Source organism: Diachasma alloeum, unplaced genomic scaffold (assembly GCF_001412515.2).
Source record: "Diachasma alloeum isolate Michigan unplaced genomic scaffold, Dall2.0 Dall_scaffold_00256, whole genome shotgun sequence".
Classification (NCBI taxonomy): domain Eukaryota; kingdom Metazoa; phylum Arthropoda; class Insecta; order Hymenoptera; family Braconidae; genus Diachasma; species Diachasma alloeum.
Window position 1 is genome coordinate 1950245 of NW_021680401.1, and position 15558 is coordinate 1965802.

A 15558-nucleotide genomic window follows, 5' to 3' on the forward strand; every position below is an offset into this window, starting at 1 on the left:
CCCCCCCCCGCCGGGGGCTGCGCCCCCTGGACCCCCACGGGCTTTTCGCAATAAAAAATAGTATACGCGCTTCGGCGTCGAGTGGTGGTGGACTCCACCAGCGTTGAATTCAGCACTTCTCCGCCTTAGCACGTAATATAATTTTATGTCACGAAGCCTGAAACCGGCTGAATTAGACACGAGACGCGAAGCGTCGAGTGTGTAATCCAGCCGGTTTCAGGCATGAGTGGCATAAAAGTGTTTTTTGGCGAGTGGGAGGTTTATATCACGAGCCGAAGGCGAGTGATATAATCCCACGAGCTAAAAAACATTTTTTCACGAGTTACGAACAATATTTTTCATCACAATGTGGCGGAAATTGGACTTTTAGGCACGCGGAGCGTGTCGAAAAGTTCACTTTTCGTCACAGCGTGATGAAAAGGCAGATTTTCCTCCCGCGAAGCGGGAAAAGAATTGAGACTGTTCACCTATTTTTGATAAAGCCCAATTTTTATTAGAAAAAAATTAGAAATAATTCTGTATTAGCCTAATGCTCATTTTGAAATGAAAACCACGGTAATTTTGCATTTGCAATGTTGACTGGTGTGTGCCTCCAATGGTGTTCCCTCGTACCTTGGAGCTCTACAGTCAATTGAGCGCCGTTATCTCCGCGATGAGGCATCATTTGAATCGGTCAGGAGGACACAGAACTGGACACACACCACGTGATACCAGAGGAACTGCGGTGGAAGTCGTGAGGGGAGGAGGTGAAGAAAAGTGGGCTCAGAGTAGCATGAACCGAATGACGACGAGCGACAGGCGGGAGGAGGAGGAGGGCATCGCGATGTTAGCTGTGCCCAACACTGAGTCTAGTTTACCCTACGATTACTCGAGAGATCGTACCACGCTCCCTGCGCTGGCCGTGAAAAATCAGTGGCGCGGATGCGCGTGGAGCGTTTAAAATACTCAAGCGCTGTAGAACATTCTCGTTAGTACATTTAGTGTTAATTCGAGATTTATTTTCAAGTGAGTTGTCGTTGTGCCTAATTTTTGGTAAGAAAAATTTTCACTCGTCATCATTTAATTGAGGAAAATCGGAGGGAAAAACTCGCGGTTTTGTAACTGTAAATTTAATATTATTATGATATTATTATTATATTAATATTATTTTGATATTATATTATTGTATATCCAATGAGGGATTATTATTATCCTCGTTAGCACATTTAGTGTTAATTTGAGATTTATTTTCAAGTGAATCATCATAATTTAATTGAGACAAATCGGAGGGAAAAACTCGCGATTTTGTAACTGTAAATTTAATATTATTATGATATTATTATTATATTAATATTATTTTGATATATGATTGTATATCCAATGAGGGATTATTATTATCCTTGTGCACTCATGCACTGCAGCTATTTGAGTACAATTCTCTCGAACGTTTGAATTTACTTCAACTCTATGTGACGACTTGATGATGCAGACCTCGGGAAAAAATTAAATATTCACTGAGGTTTGAATCAATTGATGTTCGATTTATTTTATGGGAAAAGAACATAGTAAAGGATGAATTAAGAATAGTTAAGGACTAAGGAATTGTACAGTTGAGGGCAATTTGAGGTCCGTCAAGAGATAAAAATTGATAAATCACCGAAGTACGCCAATGATGGGTTCTATAATACCTGAAAAAATACATGAATTATGGGAAAATATTGATTTGAAGTGGAAACAATGAAGGAATAAATGATAAAATGACTGACTAGAAGATAGACGGTGGGTTACCAATAGATAGACTGTCACATTTAATGGTTATTCAAACAAATTCATCCTTCTGCACGTTTAAAACTGAAGAATTATCCTTTTCGATGATAATAATCGAACAGATACCGTGATTATTTGTCCCGATGACTGTTTTTTCACATTGTTCCATCAACATTGCGTGACTACTCTAACTTGTCTAACTACTCACACCGCCACTGGGGGCCAATACTGTACCTCGCGAGACTTAATTTTTTTACGTTCAAAATATTCATCAATCAAAAATGAGAAAATCATCGTACTATTATATTATTTTATTACCAAAAATGGAAATTTAATACAATTTAATTTCTATTTAATTTCTATTATATTTTTTATAGAATATTTAAAAAAAGTTGAAATCGACAGTACAAGAAAAATATTCCGATTTTCGAGGGAAATCTTCATTTCTTTGGATTGTCCAGTCGAATAGTTTAATCAAATGACAAGATAAGAGTCATCACAGAGTTCGATCTGAATCGAAATCTAATCAGTTGAAGAATAAATATTAAATATCGATTTTCTATCTCAATTTATCATTCTCACGTTTATTTCCTACGTTTTTCATAACAATTCGAGGGATATCAGCACCTCATGATCTTGAGACGTTTTTTTTCACTCTCCGAGGTAAAAGAAGTGATACATCCTGCTCGTATCGCTCATGAGATTATTTGTAAACTATTACCAATGACCTGGCAATTGTACGCGAGCTGAGAACAGACATATGATAAGTTCATTATGTAAAAGGTGAGTTCTCCTCTGCACTGGCGGTGTTTACTCATTGTGTGCACAAGCTTCTGCTGTACATTGAGTATAACGCAAAAACTCATTTGCTATCTGGAGTCAACACTAGTGCAAGTGTGATTAGGACACAGCTCAATGATTTATGAATTGACTTCTGCAAATCATCACGGAATTCGCACTGAGAAAAAATTATTTTTGCCAAATATTCATTTACTTGGGAGAGTATTTATTTTTTCGTAGTCGTATTTTCTCATTCGAGTCATGCCCAGGTGAGTCTGATTAGGAAGTGACCTTAGGAGAACTCCTCCAATGACTTTTCATTTTTCCGGAATTTTTTATTTTCTAGAGGGAAGAATTATTACACAATAATAATCCGATAAAATTTTTAGCCTATAATTCTCATTTTCTGTTATTTATTCTATTTATTCTATCAAGAGACAAGTATAGAAATCGAATTTATGGGTATTCTTTCATTATTCGAAAAAAATCAATTTTATAACTTAATAACTTAATCATCTTCTAGAGTAATATCATTGACATAATTGAAACCTAATGAGGATTGCCTGACAACTACGGCATTAAAAAAAACAAATACTTCTCTCAAGTAAATGGATATTTGGCAAACATAAGTTTTTTTTCTCAGTGTGTCATTCAATTTTCTGAGTTGTTGAGATTGAGTGAATGTCGCGCTACTAATATTTCCTGCATAATCGTTGTTTTTTTCTATTTTGTTGCCTAACATCGCAGCCACTGGAATTCTGTGATGTAACCGAAAATAAATCCGTGGAACTGCAAAATTTACGAGTGTTCACGTCGTTCTTATCTTTTTTTTATTTGCATTGTGGAGACATTTCCTTCGAGGAGTGAATCAGTTGTCAGGGGCATTTGTCTGATGTAGGCAGGACAAAATATATGTGATTATATTTGATAGGTGATAATTTGGTTTTCCGTTTGATTCTAGAAATCTTTAGGTGGAGATAGATTGACGGACGACAGGTTCGTATTTTTGTGTTTACGTGACATGATAGTTGGTAGATGTTTTGACGGATGCGCGGAGAAATAAGTTGGCGAAAAATTACCGAACAAACCAAGTAATCGCGGAGCGAACTCGATTTTCAGTACTTTTTCACCTTATCGGGGAAAGAATTATCCCTGTGAACATGAATGATGGATCCATATTGCGTCGAATTCTTTTGTGACAAAGAATGATTTTTTACCGAACGAATTAGAAAACATTTTAAAAGTAAAAAAAAATGAGAAAGTTTACTTTTGAAGAAAAATTGAAGGAATAATTTGGAAATTGCAATTTTTGAATTGCATTTTTCTACAAATACATTGCAATTTTTTATAAATTATTTGGAAACAATCGATTTTCCAACATAAAAATAATTATGTTTGGAATCGTAACATCTTCATTAATATTTAGAATTTTACCAGAAATCGAGTTCATGCCTAAAAAAATAAGGTTTCCGAAAGTTTAAACAATTTTAATTATTTATTTATAAATAACGAATGTTTAAAGCAATCTTGGTTCTGTGTTTCACAGAATCATTGTGTTTCACCCAATGGTTCTGTGAAAAATGTTATTTTAATGACGCTGAATATTCACGATTTCTTACAATTTTTTTTCAGGCCATTTAATTAACCAATTTGATGATTACAAATGGTTGAATCTATAATGTGGTTTGTAGCAAATTGTAAAAGAAGGCTTGAACATTCTTAAGTTGACAGTTCTCTATAGCAATCAGTTCCTGAAGAATCTTAAGAATATTTATCCACTGAAATTTTTTATGTTTAACGAAAATTCTTTCATTTTTTGAAGTTTAAATGCACTCAAGATGTTACAAATTTAAGGAATTAAAGAAGATCATCACTAAAACGCATCTAATTTCCCTTTTTCCCAAGACAATTTTCAATGTTTTAAACATTCTTACTCAACCGATTCGTTCAATTTCTGAATTATCTCATAAAATAATATGAAAAAGAAATGCTAAATGCTATCCACTCACTTTCATAATCTCTAAATGACCCAGAAATCATTAATTAACAATTACAAAAATACATGATTAATTGCAATGATTTAAAAATTCGAGAGAAATCGCAGTTTTTGACGGAGATATTTCGAAGATGATGAATGTTTAAATTGTCAGAAATCATGATGACACTCAGTATTCAAGGTAGAGGACAAGACAATTTCAATATTGTTAACCGTAATGTCGCGTTTGTAGAGTGGAGTGGACGAATATAGGTAGCGTGTCTTTTGTGTTCAACTGCTCGTTTCCGCAGCTAACCAGCATCAAAGTAGACCATTGTTATATACATCCACACACAGCCATGCATTTTTGTATTATTCTCTCACTCCAACAATACTTCTGTTCCATGTTAAAGTAGCACTACCTTTAGGAGGTTATTTTTCAATCAAAAGATTTAAGAGAACTACAAACAATTACCCGAAAATTCGATGCACTGAGAGAAAAAATTTGCTCTGCCGAATATTTGATGGAGCGAAACAGATTTACAGAGGGAAATTAACCGATTTGATAGAAGAAAATTTAATATGTTTTACAAAAATTAGATTTTTGTCGCGATCATCAGAAATATCCCTAGAAGAATTCGAACTGTTGGCAGGAAAAAATATAATCTATTGTACGACAATCATTTGATCTGAGAACTCCATAGGTTTATGCTACAGAAAGAATACATTGACGAGGAAAAAATATTTTTTTCATCACGCTGTGACGAAAAGTGAACTTTCCGCCACATTGTGATGAAAAATATTGTTCGTAACTCGTGAAAAAATGTTTTTTAGCTCGTGGGATTATATCACTCGCCTTCAGCTCGTGAAATAAACCTTCCACTCGCCAAAAAACACTTTTTTGCACTCGTTACGAAATATACTATTTTGACACTGCTGCTACGTTCACCTCGTGTCGAAAACTGCCTTTTCGTTTACTAGTAAACGAAAAAAGGCACAGTTCGCCACTCGCTGAACGTAACATCACTGTCAAAAACTATTGTTCGACACATGTGAGACAGGAATTTTCAGCTCGTGTGATTGGCAGCCCTCGGCTTCGCCTCGGGCCGCCAACTTCACACTCGTGAAAATTCTGTCTCACTCGTATCGAAATATACTATTTCCCAAAAAAAATTGTCCTCTCGAAATTATTTAGTTTTGCCAATAACACAGTGTTCGGCAAGAAAATTGTAGTTTCCTCTTGAAATTATCATTTGTTCCATGGAAATTATAAGTGTTTTATTTGATGTGGAGGAACGTCATGTGATTTTAATGCAAGAGGAATATATTGACGACAATGAAATATTATTTTCAGAAAAGAAATAGATTTCTTCACTGAAAGAAGAAATTAGCTCTGCTGAAAAACTATATGATCCACGTGAGAATATTTGATGGAGTGGAACAGATTTACTTGAGGGAAATGAACCGACTTGATAGAAGAAAATTTAATATCTTTCACAGAAATTAAATTTTTGTCGTGATCATCAGAAATATTTCTAGAAGAATTCGAACTGTTGAGAGAACTCCATAGCTTTATACTACAGAAAGAATACATTGACGAGGAAAGAATATTTTTTTCCCAAAAAAATTGTCCCCTCGAAATTATTTAGTTTTGCCAATAACACAATTTTCGGCAAGAAAATTGTAGTTTCCTCTTGAAATTATCATTTGTTCCATGGAAATTATAAGTGTTTCATTTGATGTGGAGGAACGTCATGTGATTTTAATGCAAGAGGAATATATTGACGACAATGAAATATTATTTTCAGAAAAGAAATAGATTTCTTCACTGAAAGAAGAAATTAGCTCTGCTGAAAAACTATATGATCCACGTGAGAATATTTGATGGAGTGGAACAGATTTACTTGAGGGAAATGAACCGACTTGATAGAAGAAAATTTAATATCTTTCACAGAAATTAAATTTTTGTCGTGATCATCAGAAATATTTCTAGAAGAATTCGAACTGTTGAGAGAACTCCATAGCTTTATACTACAGAAAGAATACATTGACGAGGAAAGAATATTTTTTTCCCAAAAAAATTGTCCCCTCGAAATTATTTAGTTTTGCCAATAACACAATTTTCGGCAAGAAAATTGTAGTTTCGTCTTGAAATTATCATTTGTTCCATGGAAATTATAAGTGTTTCATTTGATGTGGAGGAACGTCATGTGATTTTAATGCAAGAGGAATATATTGACGACAATGAAATATTATTTTCAGAAAAGAAATAGATTTCTTCACTGAAAGAAGAAATTAGCTCTGCTGAAAAACTATATGATCCACGTGAGAATATTTGATGAAGTGGAACAGATTTACTTGAAGGAAATGAACCGACTTGATAGAAGAAAATTTAATATCTTTCACAAAAATTACATTTTTGTCGTGATCATCAGAAATATTTCTAGAAGAATTCGAACTGTTGAGAGAACTCAATAGATTTATACTACAGAAAGAATACATTGACGAGGAAAGAATATTTTTTTCCCAAAAAAATTGTCCCCTCGAAATTATTTAGTTTTGTCAATAACACAATTTTCGGCAAGAAAATTGTAGTTTCCTCTTGAAATTATCATTTGTTCAATGGAAATTAAAAGTGTTTATTGGACAAAGATATACACTACTCAATAACATTGACTTGATAAAACCGGAGCCTCATATCATTCTCCGTGGAACGAATGTATTTACCCGAAAGACATATAAATGTCTCACGAGAACAATTGCGCCACGAAAATTATCATGTTTTGGTGGAAACTTTCTTTTTTGTTCTGTAGAAAGATTATATATTCGCCCAGAGAGGGCGAACAAATCTATATAATATATATATCTATATCTATATCTGTATCTATATATATCTATATAATCTTTCTACAGAACTAATTTTCTCTCTCAATTTCCATCGATCTTTCTCGTAATGAGTCAGAGATTGCATTTATTACTTACAATATCTTCTTCTGTTATCATCAGTGACTACTGAATTTGAGGGGCATTATCACATTTATCATAGATCTCCTTGTTATTGAGACTGAATTAAGTTGAAGTTCAAATTGTCTCCGGAATTTTTTAAGTTTTGGTATTGAATGAGAGCTTGGTAATGATGTACATTTGGAATCTTGAAATTGCCTCTTCGACTGTTGAAAAATGATCTAAAATCGGAGAGAGGTAACCGAATGATACATGAAATACGTCTGATGTAGGGGAGAGTGGGGCAAAATGAAACAGCGGGGCGAAATGGAACAGCCGAAAAACGATTATTGGACGCAATTCAAACAAAATAATTTTTCTTCAATCAACTTTCGATTATTAACTTTTTTCATTATTGGGAGTACTGATGAGAATAATAATTTTGTATTCGTCTTGTAATTCAATTGATTATAATTCAATTGATTAGATTAGGCCGATTACACTTTTCTATTTTCGTTTCTGAATGGAAAATTGGTATTCTCATTAGTACTCTCAAGAATAAAAAAGAATTAATGAACAAAAGTTGATGAAAAAATATTTAACAAAAAAAAATTTGTTTGCTTGAATGGCATCAAACATTAATTTTTCGCCTGTTTCATTTTGCTCCACTCTCCTCTATTTAAATATCTGTATTTTTCAAATTAATCCTGTATTTCAGATCTTTTTTATAATGATGGCTTTAGTTTTAATCAATTTTTTAAATATTGTTTCGTTAAGCCAGTGGGACTGATAATATTTCCATGTTTTATTTTAAGGACACCCTGAGAATATTAAAAAAACTGCAGAGGCCAAGAGCTGCAGTACAAGTAATGACTGAGCAATCAGTGACGAACTGTGGATTATGTGGTATTTATCCGAAATGGCTGCAGAAACGAGCTACACCACACACATTCATCCTGGTGTATGGGTTTCTTGGTCTGGTCCAGGCGATGGCCTTTGTTTACATGCTCGTCACACTAACTACATTAGAAAAGCGCTTCAAAATACCCAGTCAGACGACCGGTAAATTAACTTGAATTCTGAATACAAACAGAAAAAAGTGAAAAGTGAACAAAAATGGAAAATCGTTGATTCAGTTTCCTTCGTAATTGCAGTGACATGAACTAGAGTATACGAGTTGAAAAATTCAAGGGATGTTTATGGAATCGAGATACATTGTTAAAACTCTCTAACAAGTAACATTACCACTGAATTTTCAAGGAATTTTGTCACTGAAAATTCAAAATTTTATGGAGAAATCAGCGCGAACTGTAAATTAACAGTAAAAAAAATAATGACTGACTAAAATGTTGAAGGATGCGTCGTTTCACTACAAATATTTTAGCTTCCTCATAGGAAGGTGACGCAATCCAATGAAATTTCGCATTTTAAGACAATTTAATTAACACTGTTAAAAATTTTTGTCTGGATTTTTCTTGCGAGGTCCCGGAAATTTTTATCGTGTTTAATTTCCACTGAAATTTCGGGAACTCGTGTCATTGAAAAATCAAATATTCCATTGATTTTCTGTTCGAATGATCTCAAAAACAGTAAAATACTTGATTTTTCAGATCAATTCAGTAGCGAAGCGATAAACCGGGCTAAGTCGATTTTGACTATTGACCAGTTTTTGACGAATATCTCGGAATCTAAAAGAGATAAAAAAATTTTTGTTACAACCTTTTTTGTAGAGTCAATAAAGGGTTATAAAAAATGTATGAGAAAAATTTTGCTGTGTCTATTAGATTCCGAGATATTCATCAAAAATTGACCAAAAGTCAAAATCGACTTAACCCGGTTTACTGCTTCGCTGCTGAATTATTCCTTAAAAATCGAGAAAAGTCTAGAAAATGGAGGAGAAAATTGAAAATTCATCTCAGTTTTTTTCTAAATATTCATATTCCATTGAAAATTAAGTCAATTTCCGAAATTTCCATCTTACTCTCACTGAACACTGATGATTTCTTTGAATTCTACCTAAAACTTGAAATTTCATACCCATTTTTCCCATAAATCCGATTGAAAGTCACTCTCATGAGAATTACCATCATATTTTCCCTGAAATTTCAAAAAATTTCCAACAGTAAACGCCATTATTGTTATTTCTCCAACATCCTCTGAATCTTTCAACTTAATTAACATGAACATTCTCTCTACATCAATGTTCTATCGACTTTCAACATGTCTTCGAATATGCAAAAGTTATCTTGTAAAGCAGAGCGCAGTAATTAAAATATTCTTCTGTATCTTAGGAATTATTTTATCTGGCAATGAGATCTCACAAATTCTATCCCTAATCCTAATGTACTACGGTGGTGCTGGACACCGTCCAAGATGGCTGGCAGCTGGAGTTGGCTTTAGTGCTCTCTCCTGTCTCATCCTAGCGATTCCCCACCTGCTCTATGGTCCTGGCAAGGCTGCACTTGCCCTCACACAGGAGCATTTAGACAAGAATCTTCCACAAAATGTCACCATTTCGACCGAGTACCTCTCCCTCTGCCCTGGAGAGAGGGAGCCTGAAGAGTGCGACGAAGACGACATGGGAGACGCTGGAATCACTCCCAGAATTCTCGTCTTTCTGTCTCAATTTGTATTAGGCATTGGGACCACTTTATATTTTGGACTTGGACAGACTTATCTGGATGACAATACGAAGAAATCTAGCACTCCGATGCTTCTAGGTGTGTACGAGCCTCATCCCACTGAGAATCGAATAACTTTGTTTCGTTTCTACCGCGATTTTCCTCTACTTTGATCCAACTTTTTGCTTCTAAGTTCAGAAGAGTTTTCAAATTCACAAAATTTTTTAGATAATTTCTCTTTATTGTCAATATATTATATTTTTGTTAATAAATTAGTCTTAACTTTCCGCCCGAGGGAAAAACTTTTCACTCGAGGGCGGGAAGTACTCACTTTCCTCCCGCTCATCAGGGAGCAAAGTACGAACTTTCTATGCAGGTGTGTGAAAAAATAAATTTTTCAACAATCGGTCCATATGGCATTGAAAAGAATATTTCAACTCAAAATTGGATTCATTTAAACGTAAAAAAAACCTTGTAAATCGTTACAGGTATCACATTTGCACTTCGAACAACAGGACCAGCACTTGGTTTTATCCTGGCATACGTATGCATGAAATTGTACATAGTTCCAAATCTTCACCCAGTGATAAATGACAAGGATCCAAGATGGCTGGGTGCTTGGTGGCTTGGCTGGATTATCCTGGGCATTTTACTCGCAGTATTTGCATTATTGATTGCAATGTTCCCCAGGCATCTCCCCAAGAAGCCGAAGAAAGATAACATGAATAATAATAAGGTAATTCGTAAGGATGAAATGAGAGCATATCAATTGTCATTTTGTCAGTTGTAGTTTTAAATGAAACGAAATAATTAATGTTTTTTTGTTCAGCCTGAAGGTGAAGTCCCGTTGAGAATAACTGATCGGGTCCAGGGCATCGTCGAAGCTCCAAGAATTATCCAAACGGTGGAGAAAATCGAAATTCACACAACAACTGTCGAAGAGGAAGCGCATGTTCCAACACTGAGCGATTTTGGTGTCACTCTGAAAAGAGTCTTTTCGAACAAAATCCTTTTGTGTAACAATCTGAGTGCAGTGTTTAGTATTTTTGGTTTTCTTCCTTACATGACTTACATGGCGAAATACCTCGAGGTCCAATTTAACACTTCCGCCGCGGGAGGCACCGTTATAACAGGTGTTCCGTACAAGTCCGTTTGACATGACTATTTTCAGTTTCTGATAATTGTAGGAAGAAAGTAGCTGTAGCAATTGAAATGCGATCGAGGAGTTCGAGTTGATGTGATTCGTCCAGTTAATTCTTTGATTATCTGGGCGATGACAAGCGCCAGGGGAAATTACATACAGAAAAATCATTGAAAATTATGTTGAACGTGACGAAACGTCGACAAATCCTGGAAATTCCAAATTGGATTTTTGGGGTCATTACAATAATTTCTTCCCTTTGAGTCGGAAAGTTAAAACTCTAAACGTAAATTACATTTTGCTAAGCGTTATTTACAAAATAAAAACGTAAATGACGCCCAAACAAAACGTCTCTTACGTTTCACTAAGCGTATTTCACGCTTGAGAAATCGTAAATTATGACCTTAATAGAAACGTAATTTTACGATTTTCTTATGTTCAATTTATGAAAAAACATCGTATTTTACGCTTAAAATAACTTTTTTTTCTTCGTCGTTAATTACAGGTAAGTAAACGCAACATACGGAAAAATCATCGTTACTTACGAACACAAAATCGTAAATTACGCTCATCTAATAGTAATTTACGGCGATTTTGAGGGTAATTTACGCTTCAACTCCAGGCGTGCAATCCGCTGCAGAAAGCGTAAAAGACGACTTCTTACCCGCGTGGAAAAAAAATATATCCGCCGATGTATTTCAAATATGTCTGCAAACTTATCTCTCGCATATATCTAGGATATTCGTTTTTTCCAAAAATATATCCTAGATAGATGTCATATTTACGTTCCAAATAATTTCTCTCTATTTTATAAAAATCCAAATCGACTTCTGGTGATAACAATTTGGCATTCGAAATTAAGACTCCACAATTAAGGGTCACAAGGGTCCAAATAAGGGTCACGAGGGTCAGAATAAGAGTCACGAGTTCAGAATCAGGGTCATGCGAGTCAGAATAAGAGTCACAAGGGTTAGAATAAAGGTCATGAGGGTCAAACTAAGGGTTACGAAGGTCGAAATAATGGTCATGAGGGTTAGAATAAGAGTCACGAGGTTCAGAATCAGGGTCATGAGTCACAATAAGGGCCACAAGGGTTAGAATAAAGGTCATGAGGGTTAACATAATGGTCACGAGGGTCAGAATAAGGGTCACGAGAAGATTAAGGGTCACAAGGGTCAGATTAAGGATCATGAAGATCAGATTAAGGGTCACAAGGGCCAGATTAAGGGTCATATAAGTCAAATTAAGGGTCACGAGGGGTATAATGAGGGTCAGAATGAGGGCCACGAGAGTCAAATTAAGGGTCACAAGGGATAGAATAAGAATTATGGGGATTGTATACGAGTTGGCGAGCAGAGTGAGCAGGGGATAGTACCGGGGATATATTTTTTCCATACGGGTAAACGTAATTTACGTTTAGTCTTTTTCTGTGTGGATCGTGCTACATTTTTATAACGAACTCCTTGTGGCCCTCCTGGGCAACATTCCTCATTTTCTGAATAATCACCTAATTAGCAAAGAGCTCAGTTTTGACTTGACTAATTTGGGCATTTTTAATTATGAAAAATAGTTGAAGAATTCAATACCAAATTTTTTATGAGAATTTTCTTGTCAACAGGACCTATTGCCCTGACTGGCATGGTGCTAGGATTCATTGGTTCAGGCTTCTTCATAAGCAAAATGCGACCTAGACCAACCAGGCTGTTGAGTTGGAATGTTGTGGGTGGATTTGTTTGTGTTCTTGTTCAGATTGTCTGGATTTTCAACAGCTGTCCTGTTATGCCCACTGAAGGGATTGATTCGACGTCTGCGACGTAAGTTGAGGGATTCATCGAATAAATGTCAATTTTTGTGTCCGAATGGGAGATTTGTAATCGTCGTTTTTTACGATTGTCTAATTTTGCGTGGAAATAATATAGAATATCACGAAACGTGGAGATTATGTGCGAAAAAGAAGTAAATTTGAAACTAAAAACTCTACAATTTCTTCTCAAAATTGGTATACAGGAAGAACGTAAACGTAAATTACATTTTGCTGAACGTAATTTACGCTTAATGCCAATATGATATTTAGTGTTTTTTTCCGTGATGAAAATTTGAATTTAGGCTTTGAAAAGACGTATTTTACGGTCAAAATAAAAACGTAAATTACACCCAAACAAAGCCTCATTTACGCTTCACTAAGCGCATTTCACGCTTAAGAAATCGTAAATTACGATCTTAATAAAAACGCATTTTTAGATTTACTTATGCGTAATTTAGGCTTGAACTCCAAGCGTAAAATACGCTTCAGAAAGCGTAAAAGACGACTCCTTAAACGTAATTAATGCTCACATTTGTTTGTGTGTCCAGTCTTGTCTCGTCTCCTGCGCAGGCCTAATGACAAATGGTGAAAAATCTAAAATTTTCAAGTAATTCTCTGAAATTATTTCAGAATGAACTTCACAACAGCTTGCAACATCGGTTGCAACTGCGAGAGGGTGAAATACTCACCAGTATGTCACCGAACATCCATGATAACATACTTCTCAGCCTGTCACGCAGGTTGCACGAGTTCCATAGACTCGCGAACCTTTGGTAACTGCAGCTGTGTGCCTGATTACCTAGAGCTAAATGAAACTCAGAGTTACTCAGTCACACCTCCAGAGAACACAGTGACGCTTGGGCCTTGCTTGGCCGACTGCGTGAAGACTCACATGATATTCGCCATTACGAGTATGATCAATCAGTTTTTGCTGTCCACTGGCAAGATTGGGAATGTCCTTGTGAATTATCGGTGCGTCGAGAAGAGGGATAAGAGTGTTGCTCAAGGGGTTACCCTGATGTTTGTTTCTCTGTTTGCATTGATTCCCGGACCAATTTTGTACGGAGCTATTATTGATCAGACTTGTCTCATATGGGAAGACAGCTGTGGAAGCAATGGAAACTGCTGGCACTATGATAAGGATAAGTTTCGGTGGTCTCTCAATGCTACTGCTATGTGTAAGTATCTTAAGGGTGCCAAGTGAATTTGAAAAAAGATTCAAAAAAAATGTTTTCTTTCCCTCCATCATTGGAGAAATGTGTATTCATCCATCCGACGAAATTTCAAACCCGCAACCGGAACTAGACATCGAGAAAATAACTGCGGAAAATCCTCTATTTCGCGTGACGAAGATCGAGAAAGCAGGGGATCAAATGGGTACGGCGGGTTGAAATATCTCTCTTATTCAATCCCGGTACCCCATTGTTTTTTGTCGCCATCACATTGAACACATCATTCCCCATATCTTCAAATTTTTTCAAATTTTTCTTGAGTTCCTAGGGGGTTGAAACGTTCAATTTAATCAAAACTCCATAAGAGGCCGTGTATAAGACTGATTTTGTTTATTTAATTTCTCGATATTTATAAGTTCTAAAATTTTAAAATTGTCACCGATGTTCACCATCTGTCTAATACTATTAATTAAAAAAATTATAACTTTGTTGGTGAATGTCAATTTTCAAGGTCATCACCAAATTCACTTGGCACCCTTAGGGGTATTTTCTGCGTGCATTTATTCGTATAACTGATGTCTGATTGAATGCCTGTGTTGATCAGGTTTCATTGGGTTTTTTCTTGAAAGTCTCAAACTTTCATTGACGAATTTATAGTATCTTGGAAATAGAGTCGTAGACATAAGGGTCAAAAAACATTTTCTGCCAATCGCGACCAAATTATCATTCACAATGTTTTGCGCTATTAAAAGACAAAAAATAATTCACGTTTGTTTTCAAACTAGGTTTCACATTCCTTGGAGTTCTCTTTGACGTATTCGTCTGCCACTTAGGCAAAGATCTCGATCTGTACGGCACTGAGGAAGAGGACCAGCGTAAAGTATTCATCCAAGAGGACACAGTGATAACTCGCCAAACAAAAACAATCATTCTCAAGCCTGAAAAAAAGTTGTAACCCGCTTGCTATCTCGCAATGTATTTTCCTCTCAATAAATCTCCAAAGTAACTCCTCGGAAAAAGAGCGGTATGAAACAACAAACAAGCCAAAAAATAAAATTTTAAGTCTCAGTATTATTTTTCCTTCTCGTTGTCTCCAGATAATTCTCTGGAAGAGGGATCGGGGGGGTGTGTTTTCGTGGCGTCGTTTCAGGATCACGAGAGGTCTTTGCGGAAGTAAAGTAGGCAAATCCAGGCAGAGGGAGAGCGTCGCGATACACAGCACGGTAAACGCTTAAAAAAAACAAACGGAAATAAACGAAACCCGTGAAATGGGAATGAGGGGCAGAAGGGGGCAAGCTGGAGAATGGCTACTGTGGAGTTTTTGCTTGAGAGCCTTTTAGTTTTTAAGCCTTCCAGATCTCCGGACTAATGAATTC

The 15558-nt window shown here is 35.7% G+C and overlaps 1 protein-coding gene across 5 annotated transcripts; it reads left to right on the plus strand.

Annotated features, from left to right (window-relative positions):
- Window positions 1-868: 868 nt before the first annotated feature.
- LOC107037620 (solute carrier organic anion transporter family member 4C1) lies at window positions 869-15256 on the plus strand. Of its 5 annotated transcripts, XM_015256259.2 has the most exons (10): window positions 869-1032; window positions 2410-2529; window positions 3488-3522; window positions 8260-8506; window positions 9736-10164; window positions 10554-10801; window positions 10895-11198; window positions 12825-13020; window positions 13641-14188; window positions 14968-15256. In XM_015256259.2, the coding sequence occupies exons 4-10, from the start codon at window positions 8314-8316 to the stop codon at window positions 15135-15137; spliced, it is 2088 nt and encodes a 695-aa protein (XP_015111745.1). In that variant the 5' UTR covers window positions 869-1032; window positions 2410-2529; window positions 3488-3522; window positions 8260-8313; the 3' UTR covers window positions 15138-15256. The 5 variants fall into 5 exon arrangements, with proteins under 5 accessions (XP_015111745.1, XP_015111746.1, XP_015111744.1 ...); XM_015256260.2 differs by lacking the exon at window positions 2410-2529; XM_015256261.2 differs by lacking the exon at window positions 869-1032 and having other exon boundaries at window positions 2097-2529.
- Window positions 15257-15558: the final 302 nt, after the last annotated feature.

What these genes read in the sequence shown, in the direction of transcription:
- LOC107037620 (XM_015256259.2), top strand. Translation starts at nt 8,314, where the DNA reads ATGACTGAGCAATCAGTGACGAACTGTGGATTATGTGGTATTTATCCG. An exon ending in AATACCCAGTCAGACGACCG is followed by an intron (nt 8,507 to 9,735) that starts GTAAATTAACTT and finishes TCTGTATCTTAG; the next exon opens with GAATTATTTTATCTGGCAAT. An exon ending in GGGAGGCACCGTTATAACAG is followed by an intron (nt 11,199 to 12,824) that starts GTGTTCCGTACA and finishes TCTTGTCAACAG; the next exon opens with GACCTATTGCCCTGACTGGC.